We start from the raw sequence: 25,948 nt of genomic DNA, 5'->3' as shown, positions 1-25,948 counted from the left end.
CTACAAGGCGAAGATGGCCAAAAGACCGGCGAGACCGGCACCAGCGATACGAGCTGAAGCCTTGTCGGCGGCACCAGTGGAGGCGGGACCAGCTCCGGAGCCAGATTCGGTTCCAGAGGCAGAGGAAGAGTCTCCTGGATCATCGTTAGTACAAGAATAGCAGAATCTACTGTCAATGACAACCATACCTGAGGTAGCCGTAGGGTTGGCAGAGCCGGTAGCAGAGGCAGAGGCACCTGCAGCAGCAGAGCCGGAAGCAGAGCCGGAAGCAACAGCGCCACCAGCAGCACCAGGGGCGAAAGCGGTCTGGCTGCTAGGGAAAAGGCTGTTGATGCAGCTGTCGACGCACTTGGCGTAGGCAATGGAGTCGGAGGTAGAGCCATCGCCCTGGTCGCACTTGGCGGCACACTCGTTGGTTGCGATAGCCTGCGAGGCATTGGGGCGAGCGTTGCCCAAGCATGCAGCCTGGCAGTTCACATCGCCGGCGTCGCAGTCCATGGCACAGCTGATAGCGGGAGAGAGACCGCTGGGAATGGCGGCAGCCGCTGGGGCGCTGGTAACAGACGCATCCTGGGGAAGAGCGAAGGCGCCAATGGCGAAGAGGAGAACAGCGGAGTACTTCATCTTGAATTTGGTTTGGGTTTGGGTATTACTCGAAGGTTGTAGATAGCGGTTCGATTGTGAGGATTAATACAGATATACTGAAGATGCGGTAAGCGAGCGTGGGAAGTACGAGTACTTGAAGGCTGAATCAGAATAAAGAACGAACGTTGGCGCACACACTGAGAATCCGGGGCAGGCCATCTCGCTTTTTATTGCACTGTTACACTACTAGTCAGTACATAGGGGTTTGGCGAGTAGTGGCTCCGTTGTGCTTATATTGGGTTTCGACTATGCCTCGTGTGGTAAGCTTTGTCGGGCCGGCGGCGTCATATCGAGGCACGTCGGCTGGAACCTTACCAGTGGTAGCCTGGACTCCAGGGCTGCAGGGGTCCACCACCTGCCCCATCCATCTGCGCCAAAACGCGCTAGAAACGACGCGTCTTGACATTTCCCTCACCACGCCACTAATAAAGTGTCGCCGCTTCGCAAACACCCGCGCAATGGACGAGAGTGATGAATATGGCGACGAGTTCGACGACACCGAGTTTCTCGATGCCGCGACGCAGGCCGAGAAAGAGAACACGCCTGCCTTCCCGCCCTCACCAAGGCCAGCCAAGCGGCGAAAGATCAGCAACGTAAATGAGCAGGCGGAGTCTGTTCCGCGCAAGGCACAACGAGGACGTCGCCGAGGCCCTTTCGTATCGTCTGATGAGGATGAAGACGCATTTGATGAATCCGATCAGACGTTGTCTGAGAAAGGCAGCAAGAGTGTCTCACCTGCAAAGAGCGTGCCTGCAAGTCGCAAGAAGAGAGCGCAGTCGAAGCAAAGCTATGATGAAGATGCATCGCCCGTCAAAGAGACTGCTGCGGATAAGCGGAAAGAGCGCATTCACGTATCCACCATCAATCTCGAGATGCCAGACACATTCTATACACAGCCACCTCCAACAGACTCCCCACCGTGGAAGCCGAGAGGAGCAATATGGACGAAGCCTACTACCACGATTGGCGTTCATAAGCCATCGGCACCTGCGAAACAGAATGGGATGGACGTTACGAGGAATATGTCTTTACCGGGGAGACAGTCAATATCATCTAGAGCCCCACCGCAAGCGCCGCCTTCTCCAGTTCTTTCAGACTCATTCGGCGATGTCAACATCGACATTGACGAGTCACCAAGATTACCAGTTCGGGCTGCGACGGCAACGGCAACGGCAACAGGTGCCTATGACTTCACCCAAGACCTAGCAGATCTCCCATCTGACGCCTTCGCCTCCTCATGTTCGTCGCCACAGAAGCAGGACGATGTACAAGTCACCTCAGCCAGAAAGCGTGCGGTTGCACCTCTTACTGGCCTACGGCAAACTACCTTGTTCGGTCGTGCGGGTGTTGATAGTACAATTGCCCCATCTCAAGTAAACAAGCGTTACAATTTTGTCGTCGACCAGAAGGCAGAACCACCCACTCACCACAAGCTGGATCCAGAAGCAATCAAGACTTGGGTGTATCCAACAAACCTGGGCACTATCCGAGACTACCAGTTTAACATCGTCCAAAGAGGTCTCTTTCACAACTTACTCGTCGCTCTTCCGACTGGTCTTGGTAAAACATTCATCGCAGCTACGATCATACTTAACTGGTTTCGATGGACGACAGAAGCACAGATAGTCTTTGTCGCTCCTACCAAGCCGCTCGTGGCACAACAGGTAGAAGCCTGCTTCCATATCGCAGGTATTCCGCGCTCGTACACCACAATGCTTACCGGAGGCGTGTCGACCGGTTTACGCGCAGAAGAGTGGAAAGAGAAACGAGTCTTCTTCATGACGCCTCAGACACTTCTAAACGACTTGAAGTCTGGATACGCAGATCCCAAGAAGATTGTACTGTTGGTTGTTGATGAAGCTCATCGAGCGACCGGCGCTTATGCATACGTCGAGGTGGTCAGCTTCCTTCGCCGATTTAATACGAGTTTCCGAGTACTGGCCCTCACAGCTACACCTGGTGCTGATGTTGAGTCGGTCCAGAAAGTCATTGACGGTTTGGACATTTCCAAAGTAGAGATTCGAACGGAGAACTCTATGGATATCTGCAGCTATGTTCATCAGCGCAAGATCGACAAGAAAGTCTTCCAAAATACGGACGAGATGGAGATGTGTATGGAACTGTACAGCCAAGCCCTACAGCCCTTGGTGAACACGGTAGCTGGACTCAACGCTTATTGGAGCAAGAATCCCCGCGACTTGACGCCTTTTGGGTGCCAGCAAGCCAAGAAGAAATGGTTCCAAGAGGTCGGTCGAAACGCCAACCGTGGCCTTCAAAGCACGGTTCACACCGTTTTTGCTATCCTCGCATCTATCTCACACGGAATGGATCTGCTGAAGTACCATGGCATGGGACCCTTCTACATCAAAATGAAGGAGTTTCAGGATGAAGCTGCCAAAACAAAGTCCAAGTACAAGAAGCAGATCCTCGATAGTGACGCTTGGAAGAAACTGATGGTGCGTCTCCATGGATGGATCAACGACGACAACTTTGTTGGGCATCCAAAGTTGGAGTATCTGCAGCAGGTTATTCTGGATCACTTTGTTAACGCAGGTGATGGCCGCAACGTCGATGGCGCGCCTCCCTCGCAGACGAGAATCATGGTATTCGCCCACTTTCGTGACAGCGCCGAAGAAATCGCGCGCATCCTCAAGCGACACCAGCCGATGATTCGCCCACGCATCTTCGTCGGACAAGCGCACGGAAAGAATTCAGAAGGTATGTCGCAGAAGGACCAGTTGGAGGCTATTGAGAAATTCAAGAATGGCGAATTCAACACATTGATTGCTACCTCGATTGGTGAGGAAGGTCTCGATATTGGCGAGGTCGATCTCATCATCTGTTACGATTCGAAAGCGTCGCCGATTCGCATGTTGCAGCGCATGGGCCGTACAGGTCGAAAACGCCAGGGACGAATCGTCATGCTTCAGATGGAAGGCAAGGAAGAAAATGACGCAAATAAGGCGAACGACAGCTACCTCAAGATGCAAGAGCTTATTGCAGATGGAGGGCACTTCAATTTCCACGACGATGTATCTCGCAGGATTCTACCACCAGATGTCAAGCCAGTCGTTGACCGACGCGCGGTGGAGATCCCCGCCGAAAACTCTCAGAAAGACTGGCTCCCAGAGCCGAAAAAGGGAAGGCGGACAAAGAAGCCTCCCAAGAAATTCCACATGCCAGAGGATGTCATCACTGGCTTCGTCACTGCAGGCCGCATGGGCGAGGAGATTGTACCAAAGGGTCGAGGGAAGAAAGCTGCTATGCCAGTATATCCCAGCGAGACAGCCTTTGAGATGCCACCACTCGAGCCGGTCCTTTTGGACGACTCAGCGATGCAGGATCTCGAGAGGCGATACCAGACAGTCTTCGACGATGATGACGCTCCTATGGTTGGGGGATTAGATCTGAGCAAATTTCCCGAGCGACAGCGCACCCTGCCTTACAAAACCCGACGAGTCGGGCCAGGTCGTGTCACACGGGCTTTTGCCGGTACTATGCAGCGCATGCACGATATGGACACTGACCGCCTGGAAAGGTTCCAGCGTGATCTGCACTATTCTGATTGCGAATCAGATGCAGACGATGGTTTCATTGTGCCAAATACGGAGGTAGCGCCAGTCATCGCAGAAGACATGTGGGAAGACGATGAGCCCGCTTCACCGGTCCTTCCAACTACCAAAGCAAAAGCAAAGCCTGGTCCGAAACCGAAAGCAAGGGCACCAGCGAAACCCAAGGAGAAGGCGCCGCCAAAAGAGAAAGCAGCACCGAAACCAAAAGAAAAGCCAGCGCCAAAATCCAAAGAGATGGCACCTCCGAAGACCCCTAAAACACCAGCACCTCGTGGTCGAGCGCGGAAAGACAAACCAGCTGCGGAAACGCCGACTTATGACACCGACGTACTGGACGAAACACCGATAACAAAAACACCTAACTGGCGCGTGTCCAACCTCGCTATGGAAGGCAATGAGTCGTCTCCACCACCGACAGATCCCCGTTTCCGCCTACCATCCCAAGCCGACACAATTGGCTCGGACGACACGTTGGGTGCGGATGAACCGGAGGACCCTCTTGCATGGCAGAATGACTCAGAGCTGGCTAGCTTCATCATTGAAGGAGAGGAGGAAGAGGTAGTGCCTACATCCAGCTTGCCCAGCATTGATATCTTCGGTGTCGGAGCGGGGACACAAGCAGTTGTCAAGGCTGCTACGAAACCTAAGCGGACACCCATACGCGAGAAGCTCTTTACCAGCGACATCACGGACGACGATGCAGTTGTCAGCAGTGATAGTGACGATGACGCACCGCTTGTCAAAAAGGGTGCGAGCAGGAAGGAAGCTGTCGTTCTGAATTCTGATTCAGAAGTGGAGGAAGACGTGCCCGTCGTTCAAAGGAAAAGAGGCAGACGGATTATAGACGACGACTCGGATGAGTAATAGATGAGGCATCGAATCGATCTTACGACCGTATATATTTAGATAATTCCATGCATGTTCATTCAAACTGTTTCCAATACTCTGGCTCGAAGCCGTCCATTTGTTGTGTGTACGGTTCTCCTGCCTTCACCCAGCCCTTGATGCCACCACCAAGTGTCAAGGATGTGATCTGATCATCGCCCTTGTCCGCAATGTAGTCTGCAAACCAGCCAGAACACCTGGGACCTCTTCCATTCGATGCGCCTATGATGTGTCAGCATGCTAGTAGGATCTTCTTGTTCGTGTTCCCAAATGACGATGCCATGTGGCACGCATCTCACGCCACCAACACACGATCATGTCCTCCATGTTGCATCAAGAATGCCATTTTCATCAGGTGAAGGACTGACCACAGTAGAATGCAACGCGTTTGATCCCTGCCCTTTTGCACAAGTCGTACAATACCCCGCGGTTCATGTAGAAAGAGTGGGCGGGAAGGTTGAGGCTACCTCTAATGGTTCCGCCCTCATAATCCGTGCGTCGCACATCGACAATGAGCAAGTCTGGAGACGAGAGATGTGACAGGGCCTCTTCGCGTGAAAGCGTCGGTGCGGTGCAACGTGGGGCAGGAAAGGCATCGGTCCAACTCCCCGTCGCTTTGGTGGGCTCAGCCATGTCGAAGATTTAGCGGCCGTTATCAGGAAACTATCCTTAGGATATGCGCTCGCTGCAGTTGTTTTGGATATCTAACGCGCAAGTGGATTTGCAGAGCCGCACGAAAGAGTGGTCCGTTGAGCCTCCCGCTAGCGCGTCACGTCAGGGTCCAATTGACATGCCACCGCCACAGCCTTTGGTACTGGCCACATTGCTACAACCGTGGCCCGATGGACGACTGATTACAATTCCCTGGAATTCCACGGGTCTCATCTAATACAATATACCTGTCCCTTCCACGGTTCACTCTTTTGGCCTCTTGTGAATTCGGCATAGGCCTTGTCTTTCATTTATCTTAGATTGCCTCGAGTCGGAACTTCCTACTACGTCCAGGGTCTGATTTCCGACTTGCGCCAACGCGGTTTCAATAATCTACACGCTGGCCTCTTTGCCTACCCCACACGTACACTCGGCATTTAATTTACCGGAGAGATTCATATACCGAGGATACGAGTAATTGTAAATCTCCAACTCCTCCATCCGCTTGGGAGACGCTGTCGCCGACGTTTGCTGACTGGAGGACTCAAGTAGCCACATCATACCATCACCACGATGCGCTCCGCTGCGCAGGTCTTCTACCTAGCCGTCTTCTCGCTGCTGGGTAGCTCACACGCTGCGAGCCATGCTACCAGGTCGAGTAGTCCTCCGTCAGACGTCTGCGATGTAAGCAACAAGTCGAAAGCTCCACCAGCCCAATCTGGAGACTCAAACACTAAGACCGCCTTTCAGATATCGCCTGGTGCGATAGTTTCCGACGCTTGCGTAAGCTACAACACGCTCGAACAGCTCAATGAAGCCATACACCCATACCTCCAGTCCATCACGCAAAACACCGACTTCTTTTCGCATTACCGATTGAACCTGTACAGCAAGAAATGCCCGTTCTGGGACGACGAGGATGGTATGTGCGGGAACATCGCATGCGCGGTTAATACACTGGACAACGAGGAAGACATACCGCTCGTCTGGCGCGCAAAAGAACTCGGCAAGCTGGAGGGGCCTACAGCACAACATCCGGGGAGGAAGCAACAACGGGAAGAGAGGAAACGGCCGCTACACGGCAGCCTAGGCGAAAACGTGGACGAGAGCTGTGTGGTGGAGTACGACGACGAATGCGACGAGCGCGACTACTGCGTACCGGACGACGAATCGGCGACTGCAAAGGGCGACTACGTGTCGCTTGTAGACAACCCAGAGCGCTTCACCGGATACTCGGGCGTCGGAGCTCAGCAGGTGTGGGAGGCTATATACCGGGAGAACTGCTTCAGTAAGCCTCCCAAGAATGCACCCTCCACTGGCAGTTCGTCACCACCTGGAGGATCGTCTTTTGGCGGGTTTGGAAACCAACAACAACTGCACGCCGCAAACCAGTTCCGCAACGTCATGCAGGAACAGGGCAAGAAGCAAAAGGTTCAGTCTGCGATTGCTCACGGTTCTCCTGTAGATAGCCTCGACCCAGTCGAATTCGACGATACCTGTCTGGAGAAGCGCGTCTTCCACCGCGTCATCTCTGGCATGCACGCGTCCATCTCCACGCACCTCTGCTACGACTACCTCAACCAGACAACAGGAGAGTGGGGACCCAACCTGGCCTGCTACGAGCAACGCCTACACAACTACCCCGAGCGCATCTCCAACGTCTACTTCAACTACGCCCTCGTCATGCGGGCTGTAGGCAAGATTAGGCAGCACATTTCCGACTACTCTTTCTGCTCTGAAGACCCCGAACAAGATCTCCGTACCAAGAACTCGGTCCTCCGCCTCGCCTCCGCCCTCCCCTCAGGTCCCGAGATCTTCGACGAGACGGTCATGTTCCAAGACCCTGACACAATGGTATTGAAGGAGGATTTCCGCAACCGGTTCAGGAATGTTAGTCGCATTATGGATTGCGTCGGATGCGACAAGTGTCGACTCTGGGGTAAACTGCAAACGAATGGCTACGGCACAGCTCTCAAGGTGCTCTTCGAGTTCGACGAGAACGATTCCTCAAAGGACCCGCCGCTTCGCCGCACCGAACTTGTCGCTCTCGTCAACACGATGAACCGTCTTTCGCATTCACTGTCCGCCATCAAGGACTTCCGTCGCATGCTCGAAGAGCGTGATGGCTTGCCCAGCGACGTTGCTCCTGCGCTACCAGCGACCGACAAAGGAGTGTTGAAAACAAGACTAGCGCTCGAAGATTCCGACGAAGACAAACCAATCGACATCTTGACTGGCGGAGAAAAGATCCCAAGTTTCAAGCGAGACTGGGACGCGAGGAAGATGACCATGTGGGAGGAGGTCAGGGCCGAATTCAACCTGGTTAAGAGAACATTCTACTACGTGTTATGGCAGTGGACTCAGCTTCCTGGGCGATTGTAAGTCATCAAATCGTTCCAATTTACTGAACCACAAAATCTAACAGATGAAACAGTACCAAAATCTTCATTCTCGAAATGAGGCGAGCCTACAACTGGTGGATGGGTTTCGTGCCCGGTCCGAGGAGTTGGGAGATTCGCATCCCGAGACGAGACGAGTTGTGAGCTTGTTCTCGAATCGAGATGCGTAGATGCATGCTGATTTTAGATCGTACATGTGTTTTGATGCATAGCTTAGGCGCACTTGAGGTGATTGGTTTGGCATATATCGAGGGCATTAGATGGCGTTTTCTTCATTTTGAACACGCGCAATGCTCTACACCTGGCACGTTTGAATACATCTTATCGCAACGCACTCACCGTTCTCCTCATGCATTACACGATGATGCGCTGACGCGACATCCTCCAACAGTTGTCCTCCGCGGCATCCATCGCGTCGTTCCACGCGCAATGACATATCCCCAACGCCGCGGTCTCAGCACCCCCACTACGTCATCTCGGCCGACCTTCGCCCTCGCCTCGCCTCCTCATTTCCAATCCACCGTCTCCAAACCTTGCATCCGCGAACATCCGGTCGTATCGCGTGGATTAAGCTCTGCTAAGCATTGAGGAGAAGCTACACGCCTGTTTTCCACATGTTACCCAGTTGGGAAAGCGGAGGGGTGCGGAAGATGAAGTAAACAGATTGTTTCGCTGCAAAACCGTGCCGCGTTCAGACTACTAAGCTTTTAGTTAAGCTACACGCCTATCATCCACGATTACCCAGAGCGGTAATTGGTAATCTAACGAAAGAGAAAGAGGGGGTGCAGGAGGGGTTCGAGCTGTCCCACAGCGGGGTTCTGTGAGGGGTTTCGTCGTCGTGGACTCTTGGGTACTCTGTTTTTCTGTGGTACGATGAAATATTTTGTGGTTTTGGGAAAGGTACCCGATGGATGTTTGTGCCAAGGTGAGGAGAAGGCATACGCCTATTTTCTACAGTTGATGCTGGAGTTACTCAACGGGGTAGGAAGGATGCGAAATTGGTGGCCGCGGATGGAGTTGAGTGCGGCTCCCGGCTTGGTGTTGCTCGTCATACCTACGGGTTTTGGTTGTTGTTGCGTGTTGGTGATGATGGTTGAGGGGGGCTTTTCGCCTTCGGCTTACTACTTGCGGATGGGACGGTGAGGAACGCTTGGAAGTTTCGAGACGAGCGATAGCGCTGCTTTCGATGGTTACTGATTTGGGTATCTGATGGAGTGGAGATTAGGCGGATGGCGTGGGGAGAACTTGTACTGCTGTTCATCATCGAGCTTTTACTGAGTAGCTTGGACCTGATCGGCTTCCTTTCAGTTTGGTACAACATCCGTCAACTGAACAACATGACATGGTGGATGCTATACCAAAGTGAAAGACAAACGATGAGTTTTGAGTTACTTGACGAGACACGCAGGTGGTATGCCGAGAGACACGATGACAAAAATTGTGACGAAACAATGTAGGCGTTTTAACATGATTAGAGAGAACATTGCTCTGATTCCTAGTTCCACTTTCTCACAAGAATTCGATTCGAAATCTGTTCATCAGATGATTGCAAGCTTACAATGGAAGTGGTAGTTTCTACGTTCACCCAAAACGTGACATACCCAAACCATCAACCCACCGCTTCTTCCAGCACTCGCCCCAACCTGACCCGACGGACAGTTCTTTTCTAGAAATAGTAGTCTGCATTAGGTCTTCAGTAATCTGCAAGATAAAGCGAAGGAATGCGCCTGTTTTCGACAGTTACCTGACTGGGACAAAACACCAGATGTTTGGGTATGAAGGAACACGCTTGTCAAGTGCTGGTTGCTTTTCTGCACGCCTAGTAGATTTGTACCGAGATCTGAACACATGCAAGATGAAGCGAAGGAATACGCCTACTTTCCATGATTGCCTGTCTGGGTAGGCCAAGTGACACACCGATGTTTGGTGTTGCTTTTTAGTGTCTGAGATGTTGGTACGCTTGCGGAGGCGTGTTTAGTTTGGAGGGATTTGAAGCAGGGTGCCGATGGCGATACATTGGTAGTACAGAGACGCGATGCGAGGTTTGCGAGGCTGACGCTCGTTGCGAGAAGGAAGAGGCGGGGATGGATTGGTATAGAAGTTGAAGTTATGGGTGCCTCAACGCTGCGCGTTTTACCATCGTGCCTGGATGCGACTACTCAGAATGCCAACAATTTGATAAGTGCATACGCACATAAAGACACACGGCGATCAACAGAACATGAGCGATCACACGTGACTTCTCATTTTACAGCCTCACCAACGGAAAAATATGAGGCTCTCATACGCCTGCTTTCAACACCTACCCAACACCGTAAACGCATCCACTTTCTAAGGAACGACCAAGCTACACCAAGTCTGACAAGCCAAACGCCTACTTTCAACGCCTACCTTTTCCAGTAATTTCTCTTCGTTGGCAAAAAAGACGGCATCGACGTGTCGTTGGCGCGTCATCGAGTAATGAAAGAAAAGTTTGCTTATTCCCGCGTAACCTTCCCTTCCGCGGGTACGAGTCGGTGAGCCACCTGGGCAAGCAGAACAAGCAAACTGATTTTTCTCTGCTGGCATTACCAAGCCTCCGCATCTACAATCTACGGTTTTCTTCAATGGGTAATTTTCAAGAGGCCAAGCTTTGGAGCCTGCAATCAATGGTTACTGTTTAGAGGAATATCGGCGAGGATGAAGACGTTTCACCGTTATTGCCGTATCGAGTGCTGCGATCAATGCGCGAGTTTAGTGGATGGTGATGGGAAAGTGTTATTTCCGACGTATTGCCGAAGATGGGGGGTGAGGCTTGAGAGGGTTTTAATATAACCGTTTGGCGCCTGCTTTCTATGCCTACTCTATGCGGTAGGTGAGGAAGGTTCGATGCAGGGACAAGAGGTAGTATACGAGAAAGGTTGCGTGATTGCTTTTGAGGATTGGTGGGTATACCCGCCTAGTTTTGATCCACCGACCGGGTGGACGTTCGACGGGTATATACAGCCGAGCTCAAGTATTAACAACTATGAATGCCAGATAACCACCAGCCTAAGATTACAGCAGATCCTATTTACAAGTAGATATAGCACAGTGGGCTACCGCCAAGGGTGTTGAGCACATCGCGAATCTTCACAGTCTTTCCGTTGACTCCCAAGACCAAGGGCTCGTCGATGGTGGCGTTGCGGGTTGGAGGCTTGTTCGACAAAGTCAAAGTACCGGTCACCTCGTTCGCCTCACGTGGATGAAGTGTCTGCCAAATCCAGTAGATGCGGTCAAGCATAGCGTGGTGGAGCCAAAAGACGGGGTCGTTCACAGAGGAGTAGAGATCAGTTCCGTCTCCGCCCATGGTGTAGTGACCTGAGGTGTGTAGACCGAGGAAGCCATCCGGGTAGCGACCTTGGATCTCGACCCAGAAGTCGCGATGCGTCTGAGAAGCTCTGCCAATGGTCACATTCAGTAAGTTCGCCGTAGTGAACCACTTCTTGGGAATGTAAGGGCTGATGTCTCGGCGCAGGCAATGAGGGTTGTAGTCGTTGGTGTCGATGCCCAAATCAGGGAAGCCTTGCATACCAGGAGAAATTGGACCAATGTTCGCCACTGTGCTGTACTTTGTTAGCTCGCCGCAAGCACTGAGTTATGCGATGTTCTCACTTCTTGAAAGGGCCGCTCTTGACACATCCGCCTCCTTCTCCAGAGGGGATGGAGATTGTTCGGGCACCGGCAAGACTGCCGTTGTGTGCGAAGAACTCGCCATCGCCCCCTAGACTGGTGTCACTTCCGTCGAAGACAGGGGACTTGTATATATTGTTGGTATGTGCGAACCAGTTCCAGTACTAGAGAAGTTAGACATGTAACAGTCACTCGAAATGTCTGGTACTGACTGGTTGATAGCCCTTGTAGCCACATTCGTTTCGGAGGGCTTGCTCGTACGACCAGACAAAGTAGCGGTGCCAGGTGAGGAAGAGACCATTGCCATGAATGCCAAGGGTCTGGTTCACGTGGATGGCGACATAGTCGTCAAAGCGCGTCTTCGCTGCTGAAGCCCACGATTTGTCGGACTTGGCTGGCAAAGTTCGAAGACATTGGACAGCTTTGATATATGCTTTCCGCTCTGACTTGCTCAGGTGATCCCTTGTCGAGGTTAGCCAGCACTCATTCATGCGCGCGGTAAGCTTACCAGTCCCTCCGGATGGTTGTCTTCGCCAAAGAACAACCTTTGGGGGCCCTTTTTGAAACACTCTCATTTTGTTCAAGCGTTTCGTATGCGCTCTGCTGCAGTTGGGCGAGAGCCTCGAGAGGGTCTACTGCAGGGTCTATATCGATGACTGGAGTTGAGGGCGAGTCAAAGGGGACCGCAGCCACAAGGCTTACAGCCAACAGCTGCACGGCGGTTACAGCTTGTAACAGACGCATGGTGATGGTGATGGGATCGCTATGTGCAAGGTCTGGCGATTTAAGGAAGCAAGATCTGAATCCAAATCGACGGTTATATCCAATGCGAATGCAACCCTTATTCATGCAAGGCCTTCGCCGCAAGCGTACTTCCGATTTCCAAGGACCGATATTAGAAGAAGCGGCTCTGCAGCGAGTCCAGATGAACAAATTGATCAACGCGGCTTAGGATATAGGCGCGCCTAATGAAAGCCTGCATCCTTCTCGTACTTTAGCCCAAGACTGTCTTGCTATGGGGCCATAGCTTGCACTGGAATATGCGGCGCAGGCTAGCCTGCGGCCTCCCTAGGTACCTCTTTGTTCTCGGAGTAGCGACTGAACGGCTGGTAGCGCTCGTCGTGGGATATTGCCATGCGGAATTTTATGCCGCCAAGATTATACCATGTCAGGGCGATGGAGGTGCATGCTTCCAGGGTACGGCACTGTGCGTAGTCGCCCATCGTTCGCTTCGAGTGGCGAGTGAACAGCAGTCACGGTAGCGACCTGTTTTGGTAGTGATAACCTCGCGCGATGCGACACAGAAGGATTATCCGTCGACCGTTTAGCTGGGTGATCTAAAGCCTCCTGAAGCAAACTTGGCACTGCCTGCTGCTAAGATCTGGGATCTGTAGGATTGTGTTGGATCGAAATGACATATGCATACAAAGACAAATGGTTAGTCATCGACCAATCGGACGTCGTCCCACACCCTGCGACTGTATCTGACTGCGGTATGGGATCGTCAAAGGGTCGCGTAGGAGTGGCGCCTTCCTGCGGTGAACGCGAGACGGGACGGAGACGGGAAAGAGCCCTTGACAGTGGTAAATGATCCCTAGTACCTGCCGCCCCGCGAACAACCGGTTCCCATTTCCATGACCGCGCCGCTCTCTATCAGAGCCCTGTCGTACCCAAATGCATTCTCATATCCCACGCAATGTCATCTCATAAGCCCATTGGCAGTCAGGTGACAGTTTTCACACGCTTGAAGCTCTGCCTTCGTCTATTCAGCCTAAACTGATCCTTCTCGTATCGCCACCCCCAAGAACCAACATGTCGGCTTGTTTACCATTGAAGCGAGCTCGGCTTTCGCTGCAAGTTGAGACTATTCATGCGCGCAGCGGACCATTAGCCACCCGTCGACCCGTCGAACCGTTGCGCTGGGCTGGCTCGTCTGCGATGGAATCCTACTCTTCGGCCCGATTAATTAGTGCGCGCATCTAGGACCGGTGCACGCTGAAAGTAGATGCGGGAGCGGGTCGCATGCAGGCGATGCCGTCTCTTTGCCATGCACTATGGGCAATATACAGTCGTTTCAAGAAAAAGAAAAGCGCAGGAAGGATTCTCCAAGAAATTGGCAGACCAGGATGCCACATCTCACGGTAAGCAGGCTGACGAACCAACAAACGAGGCTATGTCACCTTCTAGAACACTGCTACCGTGCTTTGAAGTCGTTGCAGAGAGCTCCGCATCCTGCTGGGCATGAAATGTAGGAAGGGGGCATGTAACACAACATATCCTTGGTTTCGACAGGATGCATGACACTTATGTCTCCTCCCTACGACTCCGTTTTGCTAGACCCTCATCTTTGCCGTCACTATGGCACCAAAGAATACCGATCCGGTGCGTGCAGCAGAGAGTAATCTAGGATACCTCCTCGGCGTTACCGCGACTTTCCATGTCATCGCACTGACCTTCGTTGGGATGCGCATGTACGCCCGCTTCATCGTTGTGAAGGCGTTTGGCAAAGATGATGCCCTCATACTAGCGGCGGCGGTGAGATTTTATCGTGAATCAAGTTTGAATGCTTCCCTAACTGCGTCGACTAGACTTGTGTTTTTCTTGGTGGAATGGTGACCTACATTCTAGCTGGCCAGCATGGCCTAGGTCGTCACACCGACACTCTCGAGAAGTCAGATCACCAAGAGTACCTGAAGTTGACCTTCATACAAGCTCTTGTCTCCAGTATTGGAGGTATGGCCTTCCTCAAGTTGTCCGTCGGGTTCTCACTCCTTCGTTTGGGTGTTCCCACGTTATACAACAGGATACTTTGGTCGCTTATCGGTAAGTCTACGGTGCTTTGAAAAGCAAATTCGTTACGTCTACTAAGCATTGCAGCATTCGTCTGTCTCTACACACTGGTATCTTGGAGTGAATGGGCTGCCGTGTGCAAACCTATCGCCGGTTTCTGGAATAAGGACCTCAAGCCAACCTGCGTGCCTGTGAAAATCCACAAGGGCTTTGCGCTGATGAATACAAGTATGTATGTCCTCCGCCACTCTTACTGTACTTGGTGGCTGACTAGATCATACGCAGGCTGTAACATGTTTACGGATATTTGCTTTGCAACCATCCCCATCCCCATCATTATGGGGTTGCAGATGAAGCAGAAGACTCGCATGTACCTCATCTTTGTTCTGAGCCTGGGTTACACGTAAGTTACCCGGAATTGGGAAGAGAGAGAATTGAGTTGAGGTACAAAAGCTAACCCAAGTCAAGAGCGGTGGCCATGGGCATCGTCAAGGCCGTTGTCCAGAACACAAAGAGAGGCGACCCCGACCAGTCATTGTATGTCTCTATGTCTATACTTGAGTCAGTATAGACATTTGCTGACAGTGTGGCAGCACGAACGACATCCAATTCTGGGGCTTCCTCCAAGTGAACGTCGGAATCATAGCCGCATGTGCGCCATCGCTCAAGCCCCTCGTCGGTGGCATTCTTCGCCTCCCTTCGACACAGTATTCCAACAGCCGAAGTAACTTCGCCTCGGGATCGAACGGCCAGTCCAACAAAAGTAGAATGCAAAGCAGGATACGCGTTAGCACTCGGATTGAGAGTAAAGGGTGGATAAGGACAGATAGCGATATCGAGCTGGATGAACGGGAGTCCTTTGGCAGCCAGGCGCAAATAACGAGAAACAGGAATGAGCGTGTCGTTCGATAATAATAAGTCCGTTCTCTAGCCGATATTCATTTGCGGAATTGAAGGTTGTGAAGATGCCGTTGTCGAAGCAGATAGCAATCACACAGCACGATACAACTGTGCAAGTAAGCAGCTTTCCCAGTGGTCGCGCATATAAGAAGGCAAGAAACCTATCCCAAAATATGCGATGCGCTGCCTGTGGACGTCAGATGTGTAATGAGTGTCGTGCGCGTGGTTCATGCCAGCAGCGGGCGACCTCGGGATGACGCGGGCACTAACGGGACCCCTCGGCCCCACCCCTCACTCCGCACTCATGCTACCTATGTATGTGTCTACACAACTGGACCCTACTAACTCACAGTATCCCGTACATTCAAGAAGGAGACTACCACATCGCCGTGTAAGTATCAAAGATCGATAGGGATGTCATTTGTAACGCGGGATGAGTCCTCACGGCAGTATTGGGCGAGAACGAAAGCTGTTTACATATGAGAAGGCATCACCAGGGAAAGCACACAACGGGTAGTGCGAGATAAACCCGTGTGTTTCATCTCGTCTACGGTATAATGATACGCCAGTCATATTCCCTTCGCAACTTCAAGGAACAGCGCGGACCCATTACGATTTGACCTCTACCAAGTTTGGAGCGACAACAGACAAGCTATACGCAGTCTATTTGCCAGAATTGTACCTTGCACCGCCCTGGCCGTCGTTGTAGTAGGTCGAACCCTGGAAGTGAATCAGCAAGAGTCCATCCGTGTTGGACAAGTTTGACATACGTTGGGGTTGCTGTAGTAGTACGAGCCATCGGTGTTGGAGTAGTGGTAAGAGTTGGAGTTCGAGGCGCTGGAGCCATAGTCGCGGGAGCAGTAGTGGTTTCCCTACGAAGGAATGTCAGTAAGGCGTATAAGAAACGAAGAAGTAAGATCATGCCTGGCTGTTGGTACCGGAGCTCGTTGTGGTGTAGCCTCCGCTGCCGGTATTGCCAGTGGAGGTCGAGCCGGAGCCGGAGGAGTTGGATGTGTTCTGGGATGGCATGGCAGTAAGCTGACTGATGTGGGAATGCGGACAATCGGTGGATTGAGTGGAAGCTGGGTGGGATCAAGTTGCAGAAGAAAAGAGGAGAAGAGGAAGGAGTATTAGATGTACGAGAAAGGCAGCGCCCTGAGGAGAAACCCCGCACTGACTTCATGCAACGGCCTACGCTTTCCTCATTCTGATCCCACGAGCTTCGCCACGCGGAACGCGCTACTGCTTGTATCAACGTTTGATCGCTATCGCGCTGTCACGAGCTTACCAGAAAGGACGGGCCGCTACTACCATCTTGGTATGGTGACGCGGCTTTCAGCCTACGCGACTCATGCGACGGGACGCATTTGATTAACTTGGGCTAAAGATCTCACTGGCTTTAGAAGGGAGGTAGAGCGTTCAAGTTACAGTATCATTTCTTAGGTTGCTACACTCGATCTTGGAAGGTCAGCTCACAAGGAAAGCAAACACAACCCGACCATCCAGCTTCCTTTCCTCCCTTCTCGTCTATGACATCCTTTGTATCTTCACCAGCTCCAACCTTGAATCCGTGTCATCTGCACATGACAACGTGTCTCAGTGCGCCGCTCCAACCTCTTAATGTTGTCGCGCCGGAGATGCCTGTAGAACGGCTTCAATGACAGAAAGCTCCACCAGCTCGGCAGCTGCCCGGTGCTGTTCTCTTCTCTTCTTTACTCTGTACCATGCGACGAAGAGGACGAACCCTACCACGACCGAAGAACCGATTGCGGAGATGACGATGAAGATGATGATGGTGGCGGAGGTAGTTGCTTGCTGTTTCGTGACCTCTGTGGCAGGCGTCGACTTGGGCTCGAAGAGACTCATCGTTGGTCACTGCTGTTTGTTCGGAGAGCTGACTGCTGGAGGTTGTACAGAGGACGGCGCCGCGCCGGTTCAGACGAGGTTCTATCTGGGTTTCCTCCTAGCAACAGTGCCCTACTGAGTCACTCGCTCGTCTGACCTCCGAAGCGTCTGCCGTAAGTTGAAGGTCGAGACTGTTGGCCCAGGCGGTATCGGGTTTGTCCAGATGAGCGCCGGTCCGTCGAGAATGACAACGCCGCGTTGTCGAAGGCGCCTCCACCGCGCTTTGCTGTGTACGTTGGACCAACGGAGAAAGGCGATGACGAGAATGATCTGGAAGAGCAGGATGATGAGGATGCCGATGATGATCAGGAAGAGAGGCCAGTCAGGAAGATTGAGAGGCGCCAGTGGTATGTGAGTGGATGCTGGAAGCGCTGGCATGATTGAGAAGATGGCGTGGTCGGGCCGCGTGAGAGTGAGGATACAAGAGAGAAGAGCTTATCGGTGAATTGTGAAAAGTCTGCGCGCGCGACAGCTGTGATGGAGTGAAGGTGAAAGACTTGGACCGCGAGACCGCGGACTTGACGACGTGCCTACCGTTCGTTGGAACCGCCGAAAACAGCATCATCTGTTTGCGCGTTGACGTCATGTCCACCATTCTCTCCAGATGCGTTTGCATTGCCCTGTCTTGACTTTACGTCCTCGAGGCGTATACATCCGGCAGGAGTCCTACGAGAGTCCGGGGGAGAAGAGGATGTAGCCGGCAAACTGGTTAGGAGGTTGGCTGGAAAACTCCTAGGGAGGTGATTGTAGGTGGTAAGCCACCATACGCAATGTCAATTGAGTGGGTGACATATTGCTGTAGTAGGCAAGTCGTTTGTTGGTTGGTTACTCTGAATAGATGAGACATGTTGTAGTTCTTATAGTTTGTAGGCAAAGGTAAGGAAGAAGGTAGAATTCTTGCTCTCAGCTAGACAACATAGATATGTAGTGCTGTCAGGATTGATGCTGCTGGTCAAACCATAGGCCAAACGTTGATGCTCAAATGCCACATCCGGGTACGAGCATGGCGGCGATATGGGAATCTATGAAGGTATTCCCAATGCGATGTATTTGCCAGGTGAAGTTGCATCACTTTAGAGTTAGAGATGTAGCATATATAACAAGGCTCTTGCCGAAGACATTGATTGTAGGCCTGCGTTACACTCTGTCGAAAAGACTACGTATATCTTAAGACATGTCTTCTTGCTTAGCTACAGGTTTTAAAAATTGGTTGTAGTCTTTACAAGGTACTATGCCTGAACAAAATACCAAAAGGTAGATTGACGCATCTATCAAACCGCTTCTGCATGCTTAATCCTTTGTGTTCTGCACACTTCCATCCCAGCGTACTGCACATGACCCATCCGGCAAATAAAGAGTACCTTCAACACCAGGACTTTGTCTCCTCGAATCCTGTGAGCGCCCAACGCGAAGAACTCCACTAGCGAATCCGCTCACATGATGGTCATAGCCGTCGCGCGACTCCGATATGAAGACATGGCCATGTCTACGGCGGCTTTTGGCCCGCAATGCACTACAAGCCCGCTCAGCATTTGGCGAAAGTGGCGATAGTGGTACCAAATTCGCCTCTGCTGTGCAGACATCCCGAATCCGTCGCATCAAACTGATCGTATCAGGTGCTGAAGCATCGACATCAAGAAATCATTTCTTGGTTGCTTGTACCACATACGAGATCATTCCCGCTTTCGTACTCCCTCAGCATCACATCTTCTCCTTCTCCCTGACCGGACTCAATATCGGCTGAAAAGCTTTGATCTGCTACAAAAGCCATTAGTATACTCCCATCCGAGCATCATGACATCACCAAAACATACCTTGCCCATCCAACCCCCCTCACCTCGTTCCGCTCGATCTATACCCCTTGCATCTCCGCCCATATCTTCCCCCCTCGTTCTATCTCTTCCTCCACACCTACAGCACACCACTCTCCTCAGCACAGCGACAACCATAAAGAAAGCCATCATAGCGAGGATGTAGTTCACGCCCAGTACGATCAAATAGCTGACACCGAAAAGATTGTCGCGCGTACAGAACCCAGGTCCTAGATTCCAGGAACGGATCATGGGGTCGATGAGCTGAGCAATGTACATTGGACATTTGTGGAGTGTGGGGTAGTCGGGGAAGGAGGGCGCGGGGCTCGAGTGTGGTAGGTGCAGGGCTGGGTAGGTGATGATGATTTGTGGCATTTTGAAATTGACAGGTATCTTGGAGAGCCGCAGAGGAAGGTTGTCGAATGTTAATTCTGGAGTGTATGAAGTGTGTTGGTCGAGTTGTAGTTCTTTGTGAGACTGATGGGTTTGATAGGGACGCACGCAGTGCGAGGCCGCTATGCAATGACCGATGCGCCGCAATTTACATGACTGCCTTGGTGTTACACGGCAGCCACCGGAGTTTCTTGGATGCGGCGTCGCCCTGTCTTAGTTAATGTGCGGATGCTGAGCGTCACTTTATCTGCCATGGCCTGAAACGCGCGTCATTGTTTCGTATACATGGGGATAGCCTTGCGCATCGGCCTTGGAAGGGTAATTTGAAGATTAAGGTTTTGAAATGCGATAGATTGTTTCAATGGTCAGATATGCGCTAAATGCGATATTTGGGTTCGTTTTCGATGACCCGAAAGGTTGGTAACATGCTCTTTACCTAGTCCTTCCATTTCCCGCTCCATCTCTGCCGTGCCGCCTGCGCCGTCTCTGCCTCATCCCCACCATCACCGTCCAAGTACCCAAAGTATTTTCTAGGCCAGATATTCAGCCCAATCTTCTCTCCTTCGCCTACCGGCAACCCAGCATGCACCACTCTCCTATCGCCCTTGCCATGCTTGTCCAGATTAACCCAGAACACTGCATTCCCTTGGATTGGTTTGAATTTGATGCCTTTAGCTTCTCCATCCATCTCTCCGTGAGCTACTTTGCCGCTATAGAGACCTTCTAAATCGGTAGACGAAGAAGGCTCGACTAGAGGGAAAGACGTATACCCATTCGTGCAATTATCGCGCAGAAAGACGAAGAAAGACGCGACGCGGTTGTAGTAAACCCGCCTTCCATTTTCGAGAGTGGTGATTTGGTGCTCAGGCCAAAAGTCCGTATGCAGGTTGTACTTCTGGCCAGGGAAGTAGCGCACCAGTTGCGGAATGCTAAAGGGCTCGGAGGGGAGTAGCATGGAGCCCATGAACGTTCGTGCGCGATTGAGAAGGCATTCGACAAGCGGGTTTTCCATTGGGAGCGGCGCGGACTGAGAGGTTCGCCCTGTTACACGCTGCGTGTTGCCTCGCGAGCGGCTGATGAAAGATTCGGCGAACTCAGGAGAGCTGCGGAGATTAGTGACTATTTGCATTCGCTATGTACCGTCTACAATAAACGGAGGCGAGTATGCGTACCCGAGCTTGATAAGTTCCTCCGCTTCTCGTGCTGACGTGAAGTTGTTGATGTAGATCAAAAGAGGATCGAGAGATATGATCTCAGTCGTGTACTGGTGGCCTGCGCATGCTTTGGTTAGGTTCTCCGAACTCAGCGACTCTTGTGGGCTGGCTGGTGCCGATGTAGGCAGGTACGATTGGAGCAGTTTGGGCAAGTACGCGTGAAGTACAGGCAGGAGCGCCTGCTGAGCGCCTGCATAAAAGATGCCGAAGGGAACAAGAGAAATCAGTAGCAGCAGTAGGACATTCGTGCTACGAGCGCTGACCTACAAGACGTCAGCCGTCTCTACGGAGAGAGTCCGGGTATTCCTTACGAGCCCTGACTTGCCTTCCATCGACGATAGCATCGCTGCGTTCACGCCTCTCTTGTTTTCGTGATTCTTGTGCGCCATAGCTAGATATCGCGTTTATGCCTCGAGGTGCCGGTAACTAAGAATGCGATGGCTATCGCGCACATGCGGGTAGTAGCGCCGATGAACGCATGGCGTCAGTGCAATTATGTGCGGGGTTTGTTGCGTAAGTGACGGCGGTACTGTTTGGCAGCATGCGCATCGAGAAAGGTCTTGCAGAGTGATCTGTACGTGCTATATGCATATGAGCTGTGCATGACCAAGAGTCTGGGGTAATATCCGGCTACAGCACCCCGGTGCTGGGATATATGCGCGTCGTCACACCTACAACGTCTTATGAGTACCGGGACCAGACAAGCAGTAGTTATGCCGCCCGTTCATTCTGGCATGCAAGCGGTAGATATGATGAAAGATGTGCATTGTTGATGCGCGATATGCAGCTGCGACCGCTATCTTGAGAACAATGCAGCTCCGCCGCTACCTTTTCGGAAACCTTTCATGGTATCGTGATACTCCGAACGCCGTTTTGAATCTCCATGTACAAACCCTTGCAGGCCAACTTTTCCATTCATATGCGCTCCACCAGTACAGTAAGAACTTGCGCAATGACTTCTTACGCCCCGAGTTTGAAGAGAACATCGAAATCAGCTAACCTACGCACGAGTCGCGCACAGATTTAGACTTCATCTTCCACGATCTCCTCCTTGGCGGGATCGATCTTCATGGGGGAGCCTCCGGTGTTGGCGTCCTCGTCAGACTCCGCCTTGACAGCTGCGGAATGTTAGCATTGAATAGATCGAAACGGAAAACACCGAAAAGGCCTGCAGCCTACATCAAGCTGAACACCTGCAAAGTAGGTCGACTAACGACAACGTAGGCTCGAGGGTGGTCACTTACTCTCGTTCTTCTTGCCGCGGGGAGTAGCCTTCTTCTTAGGGGAGGACTCGCCGTCGACGTCCTGCTTCTTGGCGACACGCTTGCGAGGAGTCTTCTTAGGAGTCGCGTCGGCACCCTCTTCGCCGTCCTCCTGCTTGGCGGCAGCAGCCTTCTTGCGAGGAGTCTTCTTGGGAGTAGCCGGAACGGCGCCGTCGGGAGAAGGTGTCATCAACTTGAGCTTGATCTTGGCCCAGGCGTTGCCAGCGGAGCGCGGGTTGCTCATACCGGCGTAGGCGGCGAGCTTCTCGTAGTCGATCTATAGCGAGTGTGAGTAGCGTGATAGGAGTAGAAAGGGAATGGTGACCTACCTCTGGAGGACCTGACTTGAGGGACTGCATGGCCCATCCGAGGAGCTGGAGCTCGCGCTCGGTGAACTGAGGAGAAGAGCCATTGGCGACGGCGGTGTTGTCGTTGTCAGACATGTTGGGTCTTTGGGTGTGCTTGGGTGTGGTCGCAGTGTGTTGGTGGTCAAGTTGTAAAGAGGATGAAGGAGGGAGACGGATGCAGATTATGAATGCGGAGGATTAGCGCGATGGCAGGAAAGTGAAGGTGAGCACACAAGGATGAACGGCGCACACAGATAAGCCAAATACGGCCCTCACCTCGACTTCATGATGCGAGACCCTGGATTGAGCACGCGCTATTGGTCGCCTGCCATCGGACACGCACACGTGCGCCACGAAGAAGTGAAGGTGAGCCGCACCTCGATATCGGACTGCCTTACGTGATATGGTATGAGAGCAGACATTTCGGAATCCAGAGGACTTACCCCCTCATGTATTGTATAAATGATATGACGATAGCTCTTTCTTGCTTGTTATTCCATGAGCAAAAGTGGCAGTCAATGCAAACGACTGTCTGCATACTCGCAACGAGTTTTATTGTATTGCCACAACGAAAAGCGCTTATTCGACGAGACGAGACATGACATCTAGCATGATAAGAAAAAGCCCTGAAGAGCGCTGAACCCACGTCCTCATGGAAGTGAAAGAGTTCGTCCTTGACGACGGAAGTCGCGACTGTTTAGTGAAAGAGACAGAAACAGGCCGCTGCTGCCATAAGCCTTGCGACAGGAGGACAAAAACCCTTCCTGGAATGGACAACAACCCAGACAACGCGATAATCGGCGACAACGAAAAAGAGAGTTGAGGAGTTGTTGCGTGAATTGACGCGTCGCGGGGATGGGGTACCAACGCTTGTACTCGCCTGACTCGTGTGGGCCGGCCAGCGAATCGCCGACGGAGGAGCCGCTGGAGATTGAGGGGACGGGGCTAGGACCCAAGCGATACTCAAGCAACCCGACCTTGATCACGCCCGAGCGATACACGCCCAAGACCCGCATCAGAATCATGGCGGACCCCATTGACAGCGCCCTGTGAGGCTTCCCCGACCCCGCCTTTCCCGCCGCGATAGCTAACAAGCCGTGACAGCGACCTCCTGCGCCGACTGAACCCCAAGGACGTCAAGCGCAATGTCGACCACATTATCCAGCTCAACCCCTCGCTGGAAGAGGACCTGCTCGAGTCGGTCGACATACCACTCACCGTGAAGAAATGCTCCAAGACGAAGCGCGACTTCCTGTGCTGCGACTACAACCGCGACGGCGACAGCTGGAGGAGTCCGTGGAGCAACGAGTTCGAGCCGCCCATTGAGGAAGGTGTCACGCCTAGCGATCGTGTCCGTAAGATGGAGGTCAAGGCGAACGAGGCTTTTGACGTGTACCGGGAGCTGTGAGTGCACACAAGGGAAGGGGCAGCATGGAGAGCTTGGCTGATGCAGACAGGTACTTCGAGGGCGGCATATCGAGCGTGTACCTGTGGGACATGGACGACGGCTTTGCAGGCTGTGTCCTGCTGAAGAAGGGTACGCAGTCTCGGGTCTACACATCCATCACATGCTAATGCACGCAGCCGTCAACCCCACGCCCAAGAGCTCCGGCAGCTGGGACAGCATCCACGTCTTCGACGCCCAAGACCGCGCCCGCACCTCGCACTACAAGCTCACCTCCACCGTCATCCTCTCCCTCGGCACCGACAGCGAAGCGCTCGGCGGTCTTGACCTCTCCGGTAATATGGTGCGCCAAGTGGAAGCCGACATGGCCGTCGAGGATGACACCTCGCACGTCGCCAACATTGGAAAGATGGTCGAAGACATGGAGCTCAAGATGCGCAATCTGCTGCAGGAGGTGTACTTCGGAAAGGCAAAGGACGTCGTGGGTGACCTGAGGAGCATCCCATCACTCAGCCAGACGAACCGGGACCGCGCGACACAGAGGGAGATGATCAACAGCATGGGTCGGTAGGAGTAATGACGTGCATAGGGGATGGAAAGTGTGGCATAGATGATATCAATCGATTCTGGCTCCAGCGGTATACCCACGAGAACTGGACTATCTCAAACACAAAACGGGCTGTTGCATGTGATGAATTGCATGCAGTGACGGGACCCCACAGAGCTACGTGTGAGATGGTAGGGAGCTGCAGTAAGTGACATGCTATCATGCCGGTCATAGACTGACTGCACGCAAACTCTGTGGATCTTGTGTTTGAGATGTGCACGGTAGTCCCTTCCCTGATCCCTACTGAGAGGCAATGCATAGTCTGACAAAGCGACAAACGCTCGAAGCGTCCGAGACAAACATTCCACAAAAGGCTAGTTACTTCCTACCAAGCACAGCAGCCACTATATAAACACGTACATCCCCAGACACATCAGCCACCAATCTCAAGACGAGGCAAGACCCATTTCAAGCTATTCACCCTAGCAAGTCCATTGCCCCAGATGACTAGCCCACCCGCAAACCGTAAGCGCTCACGGAATCTATCAACCAGTTCCGCATCATTACCATCAGCAAAGCTAGCCGATCCGCCATCTGATCGTGATCGAACGTCTGCGACGGATCGTGCAGCCGAATCTCCACGCGCAGTCAAGGAGGACACAGTTGGAGAAGACATGGGTGGAGAAAACAAAGTCACGGCGGAAAGCACTCTCGAGCGTGAAGAGGCAGAGACATTTGAAGAGTACAAAGACACAATGCCGAACCTCCACGAGATCAAACAGGACCCCGAATCAGCCGCACCCGGTGCTACTACAGCTTCGCCGGAAGCGCCTAACACAACACCTGATCCTCGGGCGATAGCTCGGAAGATGTTCAATGAGAAGGTGGACGAGCTCGCAGTTGGCCTCATTACCTCGTCGCGACAAATCATCGGAAAGGCCATTGCTAAGCTCGTTCAAGTAGAGGAGGAGTATCGCCAGCCTCTTATCCAGGCTGCAGAGATAGCTGCCAGAGAAGAAGGTCGCAGGGAAGGCTATGGCCGAGGTTATGCTGCAGGCTTGGAACAAGGCAAGAAGGAGGGTTATCAGCAAGGTAAGAACGGTGGCGACGAGGAGGGCAAGAACGATGAAGATGCGTAAGGCAAGAAGAATGGCAAAAAGCTTGCAAAGGCCGACTCAGAACTTCCGTCCGAAGCCATGTAGAGGCGAATCCATAGCTGTACCCGTCAAAAAAGATCATGGGTGGTTAGACATGTAGTAGGCAAACCAATGGAATCAATGCGTTGCGCCAATTCAATAGAATCTGTAGTTGCCTGTCCTGCTGGGGCGGTGCGGTTCGGGCCTAGCGCGGCTTCCGTTTCGTGTCGCACCCGTGGACGCGACGCGACCTCTTTCCCTCTCCCTTCGTCCTTGCCTTATTCTCATGGCGTCCACCCACCAACAACTTCCTTACGCGACCTTCAAATCATTGCCATTCATCACCCTACACCAACAACGCAGTGAGATCCTGTACTGCATATCAAGCGCCCCGAACCGTGCCGCCCGCCGCTTATGCGTTCGTCCCAACAAGAC

General features: G+C 52.5%; 9 protein-coding genes across 9 annotated transcripts; 4 read left to right on the top strand and 5 right to left on the bottom strand.

Annotated features, from left to right (window-relative positions):
- On the bottom strand, positions 1–624 carry J4E93_004152 (uncharacterized protein; the record flags this gene model as incomplete). Its single annotated transcript, XM_049342081.1, has 2 exons — positions 1–134; positions 189–624. The coding sequence occupies 2 exons, from the start codon at positions 622–624 to the stop codon at positions 1–3; spliced, it is 570 nt and encodes a 189-aa protein (XP_049200233.1).
- A 479-nt stretch (positions 625–1,103) lies between these two features.
- On the top strand, positions 1,104–5,081 carry J4E93_004151 (uncharacterized protein; the record flags this gene model as incomplete). Its single annotated transcript, XM_049342080.1, has 1 exon — positions 1,104–5,081. The coding sequence occupies one exon, from the start codon at positions 1,104–1,106 to the stop codon at positions 5,079–5,081; it is 3,978 nt and encodes a 1,325-aa protein (XP_049200232.1).
- Positions 5,082–5,139: 58 nt separating this feature from the next.
- On the bottom strand, positions 5,140–5,537 carry J4E93_004150 (uncharacterized protein; the record flags this gene model as incomplete). The annotated part of the gene is made up of 2 exons (XM_049342079.1): positions 5,140–5,324; positions 5,471–5,537. The coding sequence occupies 2 exons, from the start codon at positions 5,535–5,537 to the stop codon at positions 5,140–5,142; spliced, it is 252 nt and encodes an 83-aa protein (XP_049200231.1).
- A 789-nt stretch (positions 5,538–6,326) lies between these two features.
- On the top strand, positions 6,327–8,296 carry J4E93_004149 (uncharacterized protein; the record flags this gene model as incomplete). Its single annotated transcript, XM_049342078.1, has 3 exons — positions 6,327–6,437; positions 6,504–8,131; positions 8,188–8,296. The coding sequence occupies 3 exons, from the start codon at positions 6,327–6,329 to the stop codon at positions 8,294–8,296; spliced, it is 1,848 nt and encodes a 615-aa protein (XP_049200230.1).
- A 2,908-nt stretch (positions 8,297–11,204) lies between these two features.
- On the bottom strand, positions 11,205–12,547 carry J4E93_004148 (uncharacterized protein; the record flags this gene model as incomplete). The annotated part of the gene is made up of 4 exons (XM_049342077.1): positions 11,205–11,736; positions 11,786–11,967; positions 12,016–12,265; positions 12,312–12,547. The coding sequence occupies 4 exons, from the start codon at positions 12,545–12,547 to the stop codon at positions 11,205–11,207; spliced, it is 1,200 nt and encodes a 399-aa protein (XP_049200229.1).
- A 7,491-nt stretch (positions 12,548–20,038) lies between these two features.
- J4E93_004147 (uncharacterized protein) lies at positions 20,039–21,205 on the bottom strand (the record flags this gene model as incomplete). The annotated part of the gene is made up of 3 exons (XM_049342076.1): positions 20,039–20,705; positions 20,775–20,921; positions 21,084–21,205. 3 exons carry the CDS (start codon positions 21,203–21,205, stop codon positions 20,039–20,041), a joined length of 936 nt encoding a protein of 311 aa, XP_049200228.1.
- Positions 21,206–21,839: 634 nt separating this feature from the next.
- On the bottom strand, positions 21,840–22,521 carry J4E93_004146 (uncharacterized protein; the record flags this gene model as incomplete). Its single annotated transcript, XM_049342075.1, has 3 exons — positions 21,840–21,934; positions 22,061–22,355; positions 22,408–22,521. 3 exons carry the CDS (start codon positions 22,519–22,521, stop codon positions 21,840–21,842), a joined length of 504 nt encoding a protein of 167 aa, XP_049200227.1.
- A 759-nt stretch (positions 22,522–23,280) lies between these two features.
- On the top strand, positions 23,281–24,401 carry CAP2 (F-actin-capping protein subunit beta; the record flags this gene model as incomplete). The annotated part of the gene is made up of 4 exons (XM_049342074.1): positions 23,281–23,474; positions 23,530–23,829; positions 23,883–23,962; positions 24,010–24,401. The coding sequence occupies 4 exons, from the start codon at positions 23,281–23,283 to the stop codon at positions 24,399–24,401; spliced, it is 966 nt and encodes a 321-aa protein (XP_049200226.1).
- A 479-nt stretch (positions 24,402–24,880) lies between these two features.
- On the top strand, positions 24,881–25,516 carry J4E93_004144 (uncharacterized protein; the record flags this gene model as incomplete). The annotated part of the gene is made up of 1 exon (XM_049342073.1): positions 24,881–25,516. The coding sequence occupies one exon, from the start codon at positions 24,881–24,883 to the stop codon at positions 25,514–25,516; it is 636 nt and encodes a 211-aa protein (XP_049200225.1).
- Between the last annotated feature and the right edge of the window lie 432 nt (positions 25,517–25,948).

Source organism: Alternaria ventricosa, assembly GCF_023758065.1.
Source record: "Alternaria ventricosa strain BMP 2768 chromosome Unknown scaffold_6, whole genome shotgun sequence".
In the NCBI taxonomy this organism is placed as follows: domain Eukaryota; kingdom Fungi; phylum Ascomycota; class Dothideomycetes; order Pleosporales; family Pleosporaceae; genus Alternaria; species Alternaria ventricosa.
This window is presented reverse-complemented; position numbering and strand designations above follow the sequence as displayed.